Source organism: Thermobia domestica, chromosome 15 (genome assembly GCF_964235325.1).
Source record: "Thermobia domestica chromosome 15, izTheDome1.hap1.1, whole genome shotgun sequence".
NCBI lineage: Eukaryota > Metazoa > Arthropoda > Insecta > Zygentoma > Lepismatidae > Thermobia > Thermobia domestica.
This window is the reverse complement of record NC_137468.1, coordinates 141,140,585-141,155,626: the sequence shown is the minus strand read 5'-3', so window position 1 is coordinate 141,155,626 and position 15,042 is coordinate 141,140,585. Positions and strand designations below refer to the sequence as shown.

Below are 15,042 nucleotides of genomic sequence, written 5' to 3'. Positions count from 1 at the left end.
TCAATTCCTCTGGTAACTTTCAAGTCATTAAAATCTTCCACAAAAATATTGGAGAGCCCACTACGGTGACTTTTTTTGACATACGAAAGAATACGAATAGTTTCAGGATTAAATGTTCAAAACGGAGTTCGTTTCACCTCCACTTCTGTTTTAACACATTTCCTTTGTGTTATGCATTTTATCCCTCCATGATATTTGAGGCGAAAATTTCAGCCCGCTCGTCTTCAAACTTACCTCGCTACATGGCTAATTTTAAGAGTAACCCCCACAATATATACACCGTTGAAAAGATAATTTTATGCTCTTTAAGATTTATTTGACACATTTTTCCATATCACAACTCACTAAGGAAATATAAGAGGAAAAACAAAATGGCGCGGGCGATTTTTTTCATTTTTTACTCTTTAGGTTAAAATTGCCAAGAAACCATTAGGTTTATGAAAAACTTTAAGGAATACGAAATAGTAGAGCACATTTCACAGATTACGAGAAAGAAAGAAGCATGTCAATATGTCCATTAGTTTTGAAGATATGGCCTTTTTCCTAAAACGCCCATTTTTTAACTTTGAGGGGGCGTGGGGGAGAAGCTCCAGGGGGAGGGGCGGGGACTTTTGGGAAAATGTTCCTCTCATGGTCTATCACTTGAGAGAAAATCAGCTTTACCCAAATTTTTTCCGAACTTTGATGTTTTTTGACCTTCATTGACTGGGCTAATATGCGAATCATGACAGCTAGATATTTATGAAAATTGGTACCCTGACTAATTGTGGATCGCTAATCATCGTGGTGATAGTCACTCAGTGGAAAAATGACTTGTTTACCCGCTAAGTATAATACATATACCACGCAGTGACCGGGCGAGACTGTGCCGAGTTGTACCCTAAAAACACAGGAAAAAGGCAAAAAATGAAAAATGTGTGCAGGTAACCTGATATCTATGGTAAGGGGACACATGCCCAAGAACACGGCAGTAGTGTCACACAAGCAGTGTTGCCACCCAACACAAACTTACATTTTTTCAAATAGAACGTATATCATTTTATGGCATTAAAATAATTGACATGAAACGTGAAAAAAAATAAGCAAACGGCGACTTATCAGTTTTGGCAGATAAGAGAGATTCGAGGCTCTAAAGCTGAGAAATTATGGAGCCCGTACAGAGAAACGAATAAATGTACAACAACAAGAAGACCATAGAAGGAACAAATGTACAATAGCAAGTAAACCACAGCATGCAAAGCAATCAGTGACAAACAGGCTTGATACAGGACTCTCCCCTCCCCCCAAAAAAGGGCAGATGTTAGAGTAGCCGTAGAAAGAAGAAGTCCAATGTGACATAAGGCGAAAATGTGATCAGGAAGCCTTCTTAGAGCCCAACAATTCCAATGATGTGTGAGAGGAATTGATATCTCGAACCATTCACGAAAGCTATAAAACTAAATGTTTTGGGATTGCAACACTGCATAAAATCCTGAATGCCTCCCAAACCACAGAAACGACGGCGCAGCGCCTGAAAACATTACAGAAGAACTGTGGCACGAAATATAAAAAATCTGTGACAAAAATAGTTCACAATCGATTCGCACAGATTAATGACCCATGATAGGTGTCAGTCAGAAGTATAGGAAACGTTAACATGTGAGACAACAATGAAGACAAAACACACCATATTCAGGTTAACAGTAATATACAGGCGCAAAATATTTTAACGTAATACACCAATACACACAACATAAAACTATAGATAGTATGGCAAAATATGTAAATTTCTCGCCCTAGCCTCATACTCGATATGAAACATGAAGTTCAATAGTCACTAGATGCTGTGCATGCTATGGTTTACTCCCTACTGTACATTAGTTCCTTCCGTGGTCTTATTGTTGTTGTACATTTGTTCGTTTCTTTGTACGGGCCCCATAATTTCTCAGCTTTAGAGTCTCATATCTCCTTTATCTGACAACACTGATAAACAGCCTTTGCTTATTTTCTTTCCCCTTTCATTCCAATTATTTTAATGCCATAAAATGATATACGATCTCTTAAAAAAATTATAAGTTTGTGTTGGGTGGCAACACTGCTTGTGTGACACTACTGCCGTGTTCTTGGTCATGTGTCCCCTTACCATATGTATCAGGTTACCTGCACACATTTTCATTTTTTACCTTTTTCCGGTATTTTTAGGGTATAACTCGGCACAGCCTCATCCGGTCACTGCATGGTATATGTATTACACGTAGCGGGTAAATAAGTCATTTTCCCACTGAGTGACTATCATCACGATGATTAGCAATCCACAATTAGTCAGAGTACCAATTTTCATAAATATCTAGCTGTCACGATTCGCATACGCCCCTTGTAAGATGAATATACGAGTTTAATATTGCTTATTGCTTTCACTTTCAGATGAAGTACGCACAGGCACCTACAGGCAACTGTTTCATCCTGAGCAGCTGATAACCGGGAAAGAAGACGCAGCTAACAATTATGCACGCGGTTATTACACTATAGGAAGAGAAATTATTGAGTTAGCACTAGATAGACTGCGTAAGTTGGCGGACCAGTGTACTGGACTTAATGGTTTCTTTATCTTCCATTCTTTTGGTGGAGGCACTGGTTCGGGATTTAATGGTTTGCTAATGGAACGAATAGCAGAAGACTATGGTAAGAAAAGCAAGCTGGAATTCGCCATCTATCCAGCTCCACAGGTAAGTGGTGACAATATCCTTTTTCGCGAATATAAAATTGTATACTTAATGACTCCTACCCTAAAATAAGTGTTCTAATAAGAATGATGCCAAAAATTATATATATTTACATTAGTATTTCATTTTGCTAGAATGAGTCATTAGTTTTGAAATATTTTCATAACCCAAAGAGCAGGCGCGTGTGTACGCCTTGATTCACCATAAGTACAAGTTCAAACTGGCCCAAGAAATAGTGTAGCAAGCAGACTATTTAACATGGAGACTGTTACTCAATATCTTCAATAAGTTTTTAATATTGGACGATGAGTGTACAACGTCTAATATGTGAACGATTACTGTGTTAGTTCGAACTCTGGCATAACGCTGCTGTAGTAACCCAAAACATTTGTCATGTCAAACGGAAAGGTACAGTAAATCACAGCAAATTGGTTGGTTCCAGAAATTTCGTGCAAGTTGCAAAAATGTCAGCCAAAGTCCAGCCGCCTCAAGGTAACAGATTCTGGAGCCATACGGCACACCATTAAGGTAAATCTATTCAACAGCACAGGATAATTGTCAAGTCAACTTATCATGTCCCTGTCTACTGTAGTGCGTCACCTACACGAACTCGGAGAAACCATCAGAAGCTATCGCATTCTTCCACATGAGCTGACCCCAGAGGAGAGTGGATGTGTTCCCACAACTGCTGCAAAATCCGAGTGATTTGCGTTTACTGAAATAAATTGTCATATGCATAAATAGTGGGCGCTTTTTCCAAACTCCGAATATGCAAAAACAGTAGTTGAGCAAAAGCTAACTTTCAGGAATTATGAAAGGGTAATTCGCTTCGAATTCGTTTCTAACAGTCATACTATTAGTTCCGATCTTTATTCAGAAGAGTTGGAACGGATGTGTGCTGCACTACGCAAAATACATGCTACATTTGTGAACCGAAAGCGCGCCTGTTGCAACATTATAGCACAAAACCACACACTGGGCTCGAAAAACACAAAAAAATTTAGGAACTGGATGTTATCGAACTGATGCTACACCAGCATATAGTTCTGTCCCTACCACTTTAGAAAGAAATAAATCTTTCAGTTTTACGTCCTACCGTTATTCCGTGTAGGCTAAAGAAGACGGTGATGATGAGAAGTAAATAAAATAGTGGAATGAAGGAAGCGGAGAGGTAATGGGAGAACTTCGAGAAAACCCACGCACATAGCCTTTGCCACCAACAAGTCCACTTGGCGTGAGCTGGAATCGAATCAGGGACACAACGTACCAGGGGTGAATACCACTAAGCCACCGCGCCCCCTTGCCTCTTCGGATTACTAACTGTTTCGGTCTATGGCGCACTTTCTGAAATTAAGATACTTCAACAACCAGTAGGAGGTGGAAACAGCATTAACTTACTGCTTTGACACTCTAAGGACAATATGTGGTATCAAGGAAGTCACAGGAAGTTGTTTGGAGACAATCAAACATGAGGGGTTGTAGTTTCAACGTTAGTATGCTTTCATTGTCCTCTAATAAATACAGATATGCTGTGTACCAGAATATTGCAAGACTTGAAACTGAACCTTGTATTGTAAATTTAACAGACTAGGTGTGCACGTATTGACAGTATTCAACGATATACAGTACATTCATAGTTACAGTTCATAAATCCTTCTTCTATATGCTCTAATATTGTCTTACATCAGTGGCGGATTCAGATGGGGCGATCGAGGAAACTTTCTTATTTTATATATATAAATAAAACCCATCACAGAGTTTGGAACTCTTTAAAGTAGCTCTCTAAGTAGCAGTATTACAACCCACCTCGCCCCTAGAAGTCCGTCCTGGATCCGCCCCTGTCTTACATATACACTCCTGCGCAGAGGAAGTTGTCAGTATTTTATAATACACGATTTCTCAATTGTTACATTTTTCTCTCTTGCGTTGGTTGAATTGAGTGATTAATAAGCGGAGAGAGGGGAAAGCATTGTATATATGAAAATGTTCCCAAAATTATTTTTTAAAATAAAAATTCTGTATAAGCAAAAAAGAAATAAATAAATAAATAATAAACAGTTAAGCTCAATTGAGCGTATCCTGACAGTTATGCAAGCGAGAGATTTCCAGTAAAGCAACAGAAAAAAGGATCATAATGAAGTGAAGTGAACTAGAATAGAGCGTTTCTTACACGGAGAAAGCAGACTTTGGTAAATGAACTTCGGGGCCATTTTGCCCGAGGTGGTAGTGCACATTTAAAGTGTTAATATTACAAACTGGGAGAGCGCAATAGCCAAAAATAGCGGAGAAAACGTGTGTTAAATTTTTCGGCTCGCCGCATATTACGTACGACAAGTAAGGATATTAAGTGGCGGCGTGGCAGTGAGGAGCAACTGCGACTCACGTGCAAAGGATTCCGGGTTCGATTCATGCTCGAGTCGATTTTTTGTTTTTTGCTTCAATCAATAAGGTAGCCATTTGTAACTACTAGTAAAATATTAATTACCATATGTTTATAATGAATAAAACAATAGAAATGTTCAAATCAGTTTAAAATCTTTCAATGTTTCATGTTGATTAGCAACGAAATACAATCTATTCCGTAAATATATTGATATAACGAGTTATAAATATATTGGTTACCACAATAGTTCTGTAAAATTGTTCTTGACGCTTCGTGTCTATATCTATGGACAGTTTGCGAATTGCAATGATGATAAGGGGGAAATCCCTGAATGTTGCTATAACCAAAGGAGATTTCCCCCTCATTCCGCTTGTAATTCGCACAATTTCCCCAGATATAGACACGAAGCGTCAAGAACATTTTTTACACAACGAATGTGGTAACACAAATAATATAACTCGTGATACCAATATATTTACGGGATAGATTACATTTCGTTGCTAGTTAATATGGAACTGAAATATTTTGAACTGATTTTTATTGTTTTATTCATTACTAGCTGAAATACCCATTCTTCGTATGGGCTGGATAAAATATCTATGTAAACAAACTGAGCAACGAAAGGAAAAAAATATCGGTTATTTTGCATTATTTTTAACTGTCCCGGTAACCCTCCAGGTAATCCCCAGATCGCATACAATGGTAGCTGAATTTCAAAGTCATCGCTAATGGAAGTGTAACCATTGATCTTAGCGACCGTGAAAACTATGGATTTGACACTAAAATCGGTAATTTTTATTATTTTTACCTGTCTCGGTATCCCTCTTTGACTCCGGCCCGCAGCCAAATGGGGTGAATTGGAAGGTTAATGCGATCGGAGTTTCAACATTGATCTCAGCGACCGCGGAAACTATAAATTCGACACTATTGGTCATTTTCTACTACTTTTACATGTGCCGGTAAACGCCCCTCCTGAGATTCCCTGGTTCGAATTTTGAGAAAAACGCTTCGTCTTCGTCTGGGGCATGAACCAAGGTACCCGCGACAAAAATTTGGTAACTCTCGGTCCACTCGTCTGGTTCCCAGACACACACAAACATACAGACACACAAATTCTTTATTTTATTTATATTCATTATAAACACATTTTAAATTAATATTATACTTGTAGTTACAAATGGCTACTTTATTGGTTTAAGTAAAAACAGAAAAATGACAAGTGGGAATCGAATCCAAAATCCATTGTGCGCCAGGTGCAGATGGTCCTCACTCTTCCTCACTTGACAACTTTATGCGTCGTACGATATATGCGGCGAGTCGAAAATTTTAAGACTCCGTTTCTCCGTTATTTTTGGCTATTGCGCTCTCTCAATTTGTAATATTAACACTTATAAAGTGCACTACCACCTCGCGAAAAATGGCCTCAAAGTCCATTTATCAAAGTCTGCTTTCTCCTTGTTAGTTTAATGTTTGTATTTTCCTTAATATTTGTATTTTCCTTAATGTTTGTATTTTCTGCCAATCCTGTATTAGCTTCTGTAATCAACAGTTCGTAAACAAATATTGAAGCAAACAGAAAAAAATACTTTTCTCCCTAGCTAGAGGGGGGTAAGCGGGGCGGTTGCCCCGGGCGCTAATACCAAGGGGCGCCGAACGAGCAAGAAGAAAGGAAAAATGTTGGAAATGAATAAACGATGCGTCGCCCCAAAAAAGTATTGGCACCTTGTTAAATCAATATTATTTTGGTTTACAAAGAAATAGATTTGTTAAAACTTTTCTTGCTCGCTTCGCTCGCAATCCAAACGTTTCAATAAGTAACAACAAGTTTTTACTTATTACTTAAAGAAAGTTTTATATAAAATTTATTAATGACAAGATGTTGAATAATGACAAATAGTGTACACAGGAGCGTTTTGAAAATCAGAAACGGCCGAATACGTGTTCGGCATTTTGATGGTGATGAGTTTGCTTAGTTAATCACGCTTTTCTACCCAATTGGATTAATCACGACGCGATGGTGAGACTGAAGTTATGAATATGAGAGGAGTGAAGGGAACATGCAAATTGCTGTTTGCGCGGGAATATTAAAAATGAAGGTAAACAAAATGAATAATAACATTTTCGAACTTGAAGCAGTTGTTGAATAGGGGCTTCAGAACTTAACCCATAGAATTTCGTCTTTTTCAGACTGATCACTACCAGTGATTTTTTATTCAATTGTCATATGAATTGCTTCCAATTTGAATGAATTTATTGGGATCATTTCTCAGTGAATATTTTTTGTGCATACGTATATAGTTGTGATATTTTTATTTATCTACATAGCCCTTAATACTACATATACACAAATTATATGTACATATTCCGTTACATTTCACACTTTTTGCCTAGCAGAATCGAAATTAAAATGCTATTTGTGTGGCCACATAAATACATAAGTTTACAATTATTACAGGAACATAATGCTGTCATCCATCTCGAACAATTTAAAAGAACGTAGTTTCTAATGTATTGCAATTTCGTTTCTTCTGGATAGTATGAAACGTTGTAAGTAGTTGTAAAGAACATGGAAAAAATCCAATTTAAATCATCCTATGATAGGAGAAGCCGTGTTAGACATGGAATTAGTGGGCGCAGGTGGTGGCGTTGGAAAAGTCCGGGTCTCCTGAACACAGTGGTGATGTCAGACACCTGACCACGGCCATGAGGTCCTAGAAATGCGGTCCCGAAATTTTTACACACGAGTCCTTTTTACGCATACACCTGTTAAACATGGAATCATTGTACGTAGGTGGTGGCGCTGGAAAGGTTCGGGTCGTCTGAGCACAGCGTTAATATCAGAAACCGGGACCTTGCCTCCAAGCCCCAAAAAAGAGGACCCGAAATTTTGGACTTGGCTTCGTTCTATTTATCTTTTTTAAGGATTTAGTTATTGGATGCAGATGGTGATGTTGCAAAGCTCCGGGACCCGAGGCCCCAGAAATTAGGTCTTAAAAGTTTGGGCTCCAGTCTCTTCTATTTGCCTATTAAACATGGAGCTGTACTAGGGTGGTGGCGTTTGAAAGGTCAGGATCGATTAACAAAATCGATAATGTCAGAAATGGACCCTGAGCTCGAAGACCCAGAAGTGAGGTACCGAAATTTTGGGCTCCCTTCCATTCCATTTCTCATTTAAGCATGTGGTTGTCGAATACAGCTGGTGGCGTTGGAAATCTCCAGTTCCCTTCAGCACAGTGGAGATGTCAAAAACCGGGCCCGGCCATGAGGACCCAGAAATGGGTTCCCGATGTTTTGGGCATGGATTCCTTCTACACATTTATTAAAAATGAGTTGTTGTACAAGGGTGATGAGTAGATTGTTATATAAAAGTAAAGTAAGTTCCTAATTATATGTATATTCATTACACGTAGCAAGCTGCTCTACTTTTTTGTATTTTAAAATCAAATTTCACATTGATGAATAACTTTTATTTATATATTTATATTTATGATGCATATGAATGAGTTATACATCAGTTGCACTGTCCTTTACGTATGACAATAGGTTGTTCAACACGCTGAATTATTATATTAGAATGAAAACAAAAGAAGTGTACTAAATTATGTTGATAGTTCATAATTATTTCTCTCTGTAGATTCTAAGCATATATTAAGAAGGATGGATATTGCTTTGTGAAGAATGAATAATGTGTTTGACGTATAATGAAAGACTTTCGCTTGGAGAAGGTTTAAGAAATGCTAATTTGACAAGCAGGATTTAAATTACCTTTAGAAATGAAATAAGCAGATTACACACGTAAAAGAAAAATAAATACTTTTGTCTCATATGCATGACATTGAGCACGGCAGCAGTCGTAGGAAAGTGAAAGAATATTCTGGAATTTTGGTCGGTAGAATGGGGGAAAGAGGATTCTGGAATTTTCGAGGTTGCTTTCAAGGTTATTAGAGTTATATAAATGTCGACTCATTTCCTGGTAGGTACTAACTTTGTAGTATTTCCATTTTTGTTTTTATACTTGCTCATTTTTCATTTTACATGGGAAGTAACATTGTAAACGAAATACTTGGAAAACACTAGTAATTGTCGGGAGTATAAGAGAAAGGAAGTGTTTGTTTTACCGTGAATTGATTGCAGATTTTCCGACATTGAAAACCATATTATTCGGTGTTCTTATATAGAATTATAAATTAACTAAGGTATAGTGTAATGCAATATGTATGGTACATGGAATCTAGATTGTTTATTGCACCGAGAATCTAACGAGGATTCTCCCTATTGGAAAAACGTACGCCAAACATTTTGCCTACAGTGCGAACTTGTTACTTATAAGTAACTATAAATGGTATAAAATGACTGTGTAAGAACAATCTTATATTGAACAGGAAGGCAGGAGACTCACCAGGAATCGAACGGGAGACTCTTGCGTGGAAATTTTGTGCACTAAACATTTTGCTCAGCAGACTTTGTAACTTATATGTAGCTATAAATTGTGTAGGACGTATAAAAGCTATTTATAAAGTAAATGTTAAGAATCCAATTATATTAAATAGGAAGCCATGACACTACTGGGAATCGAAGCAAGGATGCATCACGTTGAAAAATGTACGTTTATTTTTTAATGCTCGCACTATGAACTTTTGAGTTGTATGTAATTATAAATGGTATAAACGTTACTGTGAAAAACAAATTAAATTGAGCAGGGAGTCAGCAGACTCACCGGGAATCGAAAGAGGGCTCCGCCATGTGGACAACCGTACGCAAATTCTTTTTTAGGCTTGCGCTGCGGAGTTTTTACTTATGAATGGTATAAAATTTTCTACGTAAGAACAAACTTCGATTGGACAGTAAGTTAAAAGACTTACCGGGACTCTAACCGGGATTCTCCCACGTGGAGAACCGTACGCAAAACGTTTTGCTTGCACTGCGGAGTTATCACTTATAAATATTATAAACTTTACTAAGAACAAACTTGTATTGAACGCGGAGTTAACAGGTTTGCCGGGAATCGAAGCAGGGCTTTGCCACATGGAAAACCGTACACTAAAGCTTTATTGCTTGCGGTGCGAAATTTTTTACTTATATGTAATGGTATAAACTTCATTGTGCAAGAACAAGCTTATGTTGAACAGTAAGTTAGCAGACTTACCGGGAACGGAACCAATGGTTTCTCACGTGGAGAACCGTATGCTGATTCTTCGTAATAATGTCCACAAATTGATATCGAATATTGAAATATCGATATAAATGTTATAAATTTTACGTTTAATGAGTATACTGGTTAAGCTAAAGGAGTCGGTCAAAATTAGCGACACATGAATTAGCCATACGTGAACAAACGTTACCCACAAAATATCACGAGTTGACGACTCGAGCCATTTTACGAGTTGGCAACGTTTGTACATGTATCGCTAATTTTGATACCAACAGATAGTTTTAGACAGTAAACTTACTTGTGTGATCTATGTTTCGTGAAAATGGTGTTGTCCGCCCTCATGGAATTGTTGTCCATCAAAAATTCACATATTCTGAGATTGAACCATGTAATAGCATTTTACGAACATTACCTGGTTCACTTTTGCAGGTTTAGCTACTGGCATAAGCATACGAAGTCATCATCTGAGAAAAATAATTCTTATATTATTTGGTGGTCACTACGGATAGTCCCAGCCTGAGAACAGAGGCTGCTTTCATTAATTCTCTTGAACGATGAGAGTTTCCAAGTTTAATTCACCTCAGCGTATTCTTGTTTTTTTCATTGTCTTTAAAGTTTTACATTATTTTTTTAAAAAAAGTTCCAAAGTGGAAGACACCCAAAACACTTACTCCTACAAGAGTCTTATACACCTATCTAATAGCCCTATAATTTGAATGCAATTGTATAAAGCTGATATTAAAACTATGGCCCGTGAACCATAGGTAGTTCTTCAAATCTGTCCTTCTGGTCCACTTAAACATTAGTCCGAAAAGAACAAAAAATTCATGTGACCTGTATTATATTATACTAAAAATCTCAAAAACAGATATTGATACTATTGTAGTATTATAAAATATTCTTCATTGCCATCAAAATCTAACCTAACCTCACACACTTCTCATTTCTCACACCTAGAGACTTTCTGGTTCGATCCCGACTTTCACCTGATGAACTTTGAGTTAATTTACATTATGCGTGTTGGTATTCTCAGGATTCTCTCATTTTCCTACTACTTTCATCAATCGAACTGAAGTAAGATTTTATTGTTACTAGAAGAAATCGTAAAACTAAATCTAAAAGTTCAATATGTATTTTTAATGGTTATGGTATGTTCGGAGTCTGAAAAGAAATCACGAATAAAATGCGTAATATACACGTTGCACTAATTCAATTTCTCAAATAATCGAAAACAGGTATTACAAAGATAGAATTGTGTGTTGATAGTAACATCTTATTAAATGATTGTAAAGACCTGGGGTTTACTCGTAATGCAAAGAAACAAACTACATGGAAGTTCGTCGAGAGCGTAACACTGCAAATTATGAATGCTTTAAATATCAAATAATATTCTTCGTCCAAGTGGATAACACACTTTAAACTGATTGAATCTAGTCCAACCAAATGTAGTGTCAGAAAACAATTCAGCAAACCTACAAGCCTTTATCAGTTCAATGAAAACACCTGGACTTCGAAGCACATCATATATCAAGGTTGAAAACGATCAGTCGATAAGCATATCCCCTAGGCTCTTGTGGTTGTTGTGTATTAGAATAATCCCTGTCCTGTGAGAAGCAGTAGAACGGTAGTGTGCAAGCTAAAATAGGTAAATCCTATTTTCAAAGAAGCAAATGTGTAGAAGGTTATGGTGATTTAACACGTTCACATCAAAACGACATCAACGAAGAGAAAGAGTGGTCGGAAGAAAACCATCAGTGACAGGTTATGCTGCTATTTATCACTAAATCCAGCCTACAGCTGGGTGTAAGTAAATGAAATCAACTCACGCGTTACCTCCCACACACTCTCTCATCTATTGTGTATTACATGACATGAATATAAGGGTCTACATTACAATGACAAAACCGTTAATAAGGAATCATTTCGCTTTAGCAAAGCTACAATACTGCTGCTTACACACAAAAAATGGGAGAGCTCCTTCGTGGCTAAGCGGTTAGCGTACGCGCCTTTGGCGTGGGAGACCCGGGTTCGATTCCCGGCGGGAGCTCATGTGGTTCGGATTCCACGTTAATCAGTAGGTCCACGTCTCATATAGCCTCGCTGCTGAAAGGGACGCTAAACTAAAAATCAACTCAATCAACAAAAAATGGGAAGCTAATTATGAGTAAAATTTTGTAATATAATCGGACAATATATTGTTCACCTTATTTTAAAGTCTTGTTTATTTATAGTAGATTCCCTAAAAATACGATTCGCTTTGTCTCCGTCCAAACATAAATTATGGCATCGGCTCTGTTGTTGTGCTATACAATAGCATGATATTCAGTAAATCCTGTACTAACGCTTACCGGTTACGTCAGTGCATGCGGTTATGTTCATTTTAGTGGGACATGTGCATCCACTAATCCAGATTGTGAGCGAAGTTGAATTCCAAACACTTTTTTAGCTGGAATAATACTACATTTTTCCTTAACTTTTCTGGTACACTAAATGCAGAAACTGTATTGTTACAACAGTATATAAAGTAAATTTGCATTTCTTTCTTTTTACTACAATATTTTGTTACTAACTTTTTTTTTGCCAAACTAAATTTCAGAGAGTTTTTGTAGCGGATAAATAAACTACATATTGTTTTAACTTTTCTGATAACCTTTTCTTTTCATTAAAAAACTGTATTATGAATACTTTTTAAATAGTATGAATAGAAGCATTTACCTGTATACATAATAAACTAACAAATTTTAAATACTCAGTTTTCAAAATAAATATGAATGTAATCGCACCAATTGAACTTACAATTGTAATCCATTTTAAACATTTAACAGATTTAAAATATAACTTTCTACCGCTGAAAACTTACAAATAATTGAATTGACAATTACGAAATAATATACTATGGCGTGTTCTTCAAACTCCTAACTAGATGTTTGATTAAATTGTAACCTACAATAATAGTCTAAAAAAGAGGTAACTAAATCAATACCTCACTGTGCCCGAAAACTGACACCTACGGCATTATATCAAGTAATTATTCATAAAACACTCGTGGTCTTATAATACAGTTACGATAATATAAAAGAAATGCTATATACGAGCACTATGAAAATTAATCTTCTATAACAGTTCATATACCCACCAACTGCATTGAAGTTGTCTCTATTGTGGTTCGGAACCCGTATTACTGTTATTTAACCATTCTTTATAACCTTGGTGTTATATAAACATAAAATTAAAAATCAATCCAAACATGTAGTCGATAACCTAATACGAAATAAGACCTTCTCAACACCAGTTGAAAATATAATTTACTAATTTACTTATCAATCGAAAGTCCCAAGTACAATTAAAATGGATTTTGATGTGAGCAATAGTAATTCAATACCTTGTGCAAACATTCGTTTTCGTAATGGTATCTTGAGCACAGTCTACTTCTCATCTGCGTGAAAGGAAGTCCACACTTTCCAATAGAAATACCTTCTTGTTACAAACAATAGTAATTGTTCAAATTCCACTTTAAACAACAACTCTCCACAATCAATCAAAACCAATGAAAAAGTAACTGAAAATCCACAAAAATAGTAAGTTCAGTATTTCGATCCAATATAATTGCACTGGTTAAAAGACCAAGACAACACTACGTCTTAAATTACCAAATTTAATTCAGTAAGTGTAAACTGCACAATATAATTTCCGTAAGGTTTCGGAAGATCTAATTTCGTAAGTACGACACTTTCGCTCTGTTATAACTGTATGTCATGTATTCACTCACAAATGTATCTACTCTGTATATGCGGATAACTAAAACAATAAAATACTATCTGCTTAGGCATTTGTAACAATTACAATTAAGTTCTAAATTATCGACATTCAAAATAGTTTTTATTATTAAAGTCTAAAGTGGCAAACCCCATTTCAACTGAAAATGAAAGAACATGTTAGCTATTACCTGTAATAAAAATATTAAATTATTTCTCTTCTAGCGACCGTAACATAATTAATAGAATACTTTCTTGTTTTTCTAACTTAGAAACAACATCTATAAAATAAAATACCGTTTTAGTCCAAACAAATATTCATTACACTTTAAGTAATATATAAAATCGTATCAGGCTGTCTGTGAATATCATATTCAACCCTCAAAATATTTTTAAATTATCGGTTGCATAATCCTAACTCAAATATTCATACTCATTATTATTATATACATAAAATGTCTTGGTCTCTCCAACACGCTAATTCCCATAGTTCACAGTCATGCTAATAGTTATCGCCAATGGTGTTGGTTACCTTGTACTTAATGTTAAGAGAAGTCTAGAGTAAAGCAATTTAACCGAGCTATACGTTCAAAGTGGTATCTTTTATTTAAAGCAATTGTTTCCATCTGCATACAAGACTAATCCTAATAAACCAGGCACACCATTAATGTAACTATCTGCGCTGTAGGATAATTGTCCGTCTCTTGTATTGCCTTAAAAAGTGACGCTACCTATAATGTTTAAATAATGTCAAAATTATACCTAACATACATTACCTTTTATTACATATATCTCCTTTACTAATATGTATGAAGTTAAATAAAAATCTAGTTTTGTATATTTTCAAAGAAGATAATTCTCCATTAACTGCCACAGTAAGTTTCTTTCCTCGTTCATAAACATTAAATAGCGCCGATCATAAAAATAAGTAATTTCTGAAACGAAATGCTTTCGCTCATTCAGAGTGTATTTCTAGTTTATGTTTTTGCAGTTCTCCCATTTTCTCCTACTATCTCGTTCCACCAAATTATAAATGCGTACTTTATTCAT

The 15,042-nt window shown here is 36.2% G+C and overlaps 1 protein-coding gene across 1 annotated transcript in view; it reads left to right on the top strand.

The window, feature by feature from the left end:
• The window catches only part of LOC145671269 (tubulin alpha-1C chain-like), a 71,231-nt gene that overhangs the window by 29,041 nt on the left and 27,148 nt on the right, over positions 1–15,042 (top strand). Inside the window, exon 3 of the mRNA XM_081740205.1 lies at positions 2,404–2,705. Within this exon, the coding sequence (XP_081596331.1) occupies positions 2,404–2,705 (302 nt within the window). The remainder of the gene's footprint in view (positions 1–2,403; positions 2,706–15,042) is intronic.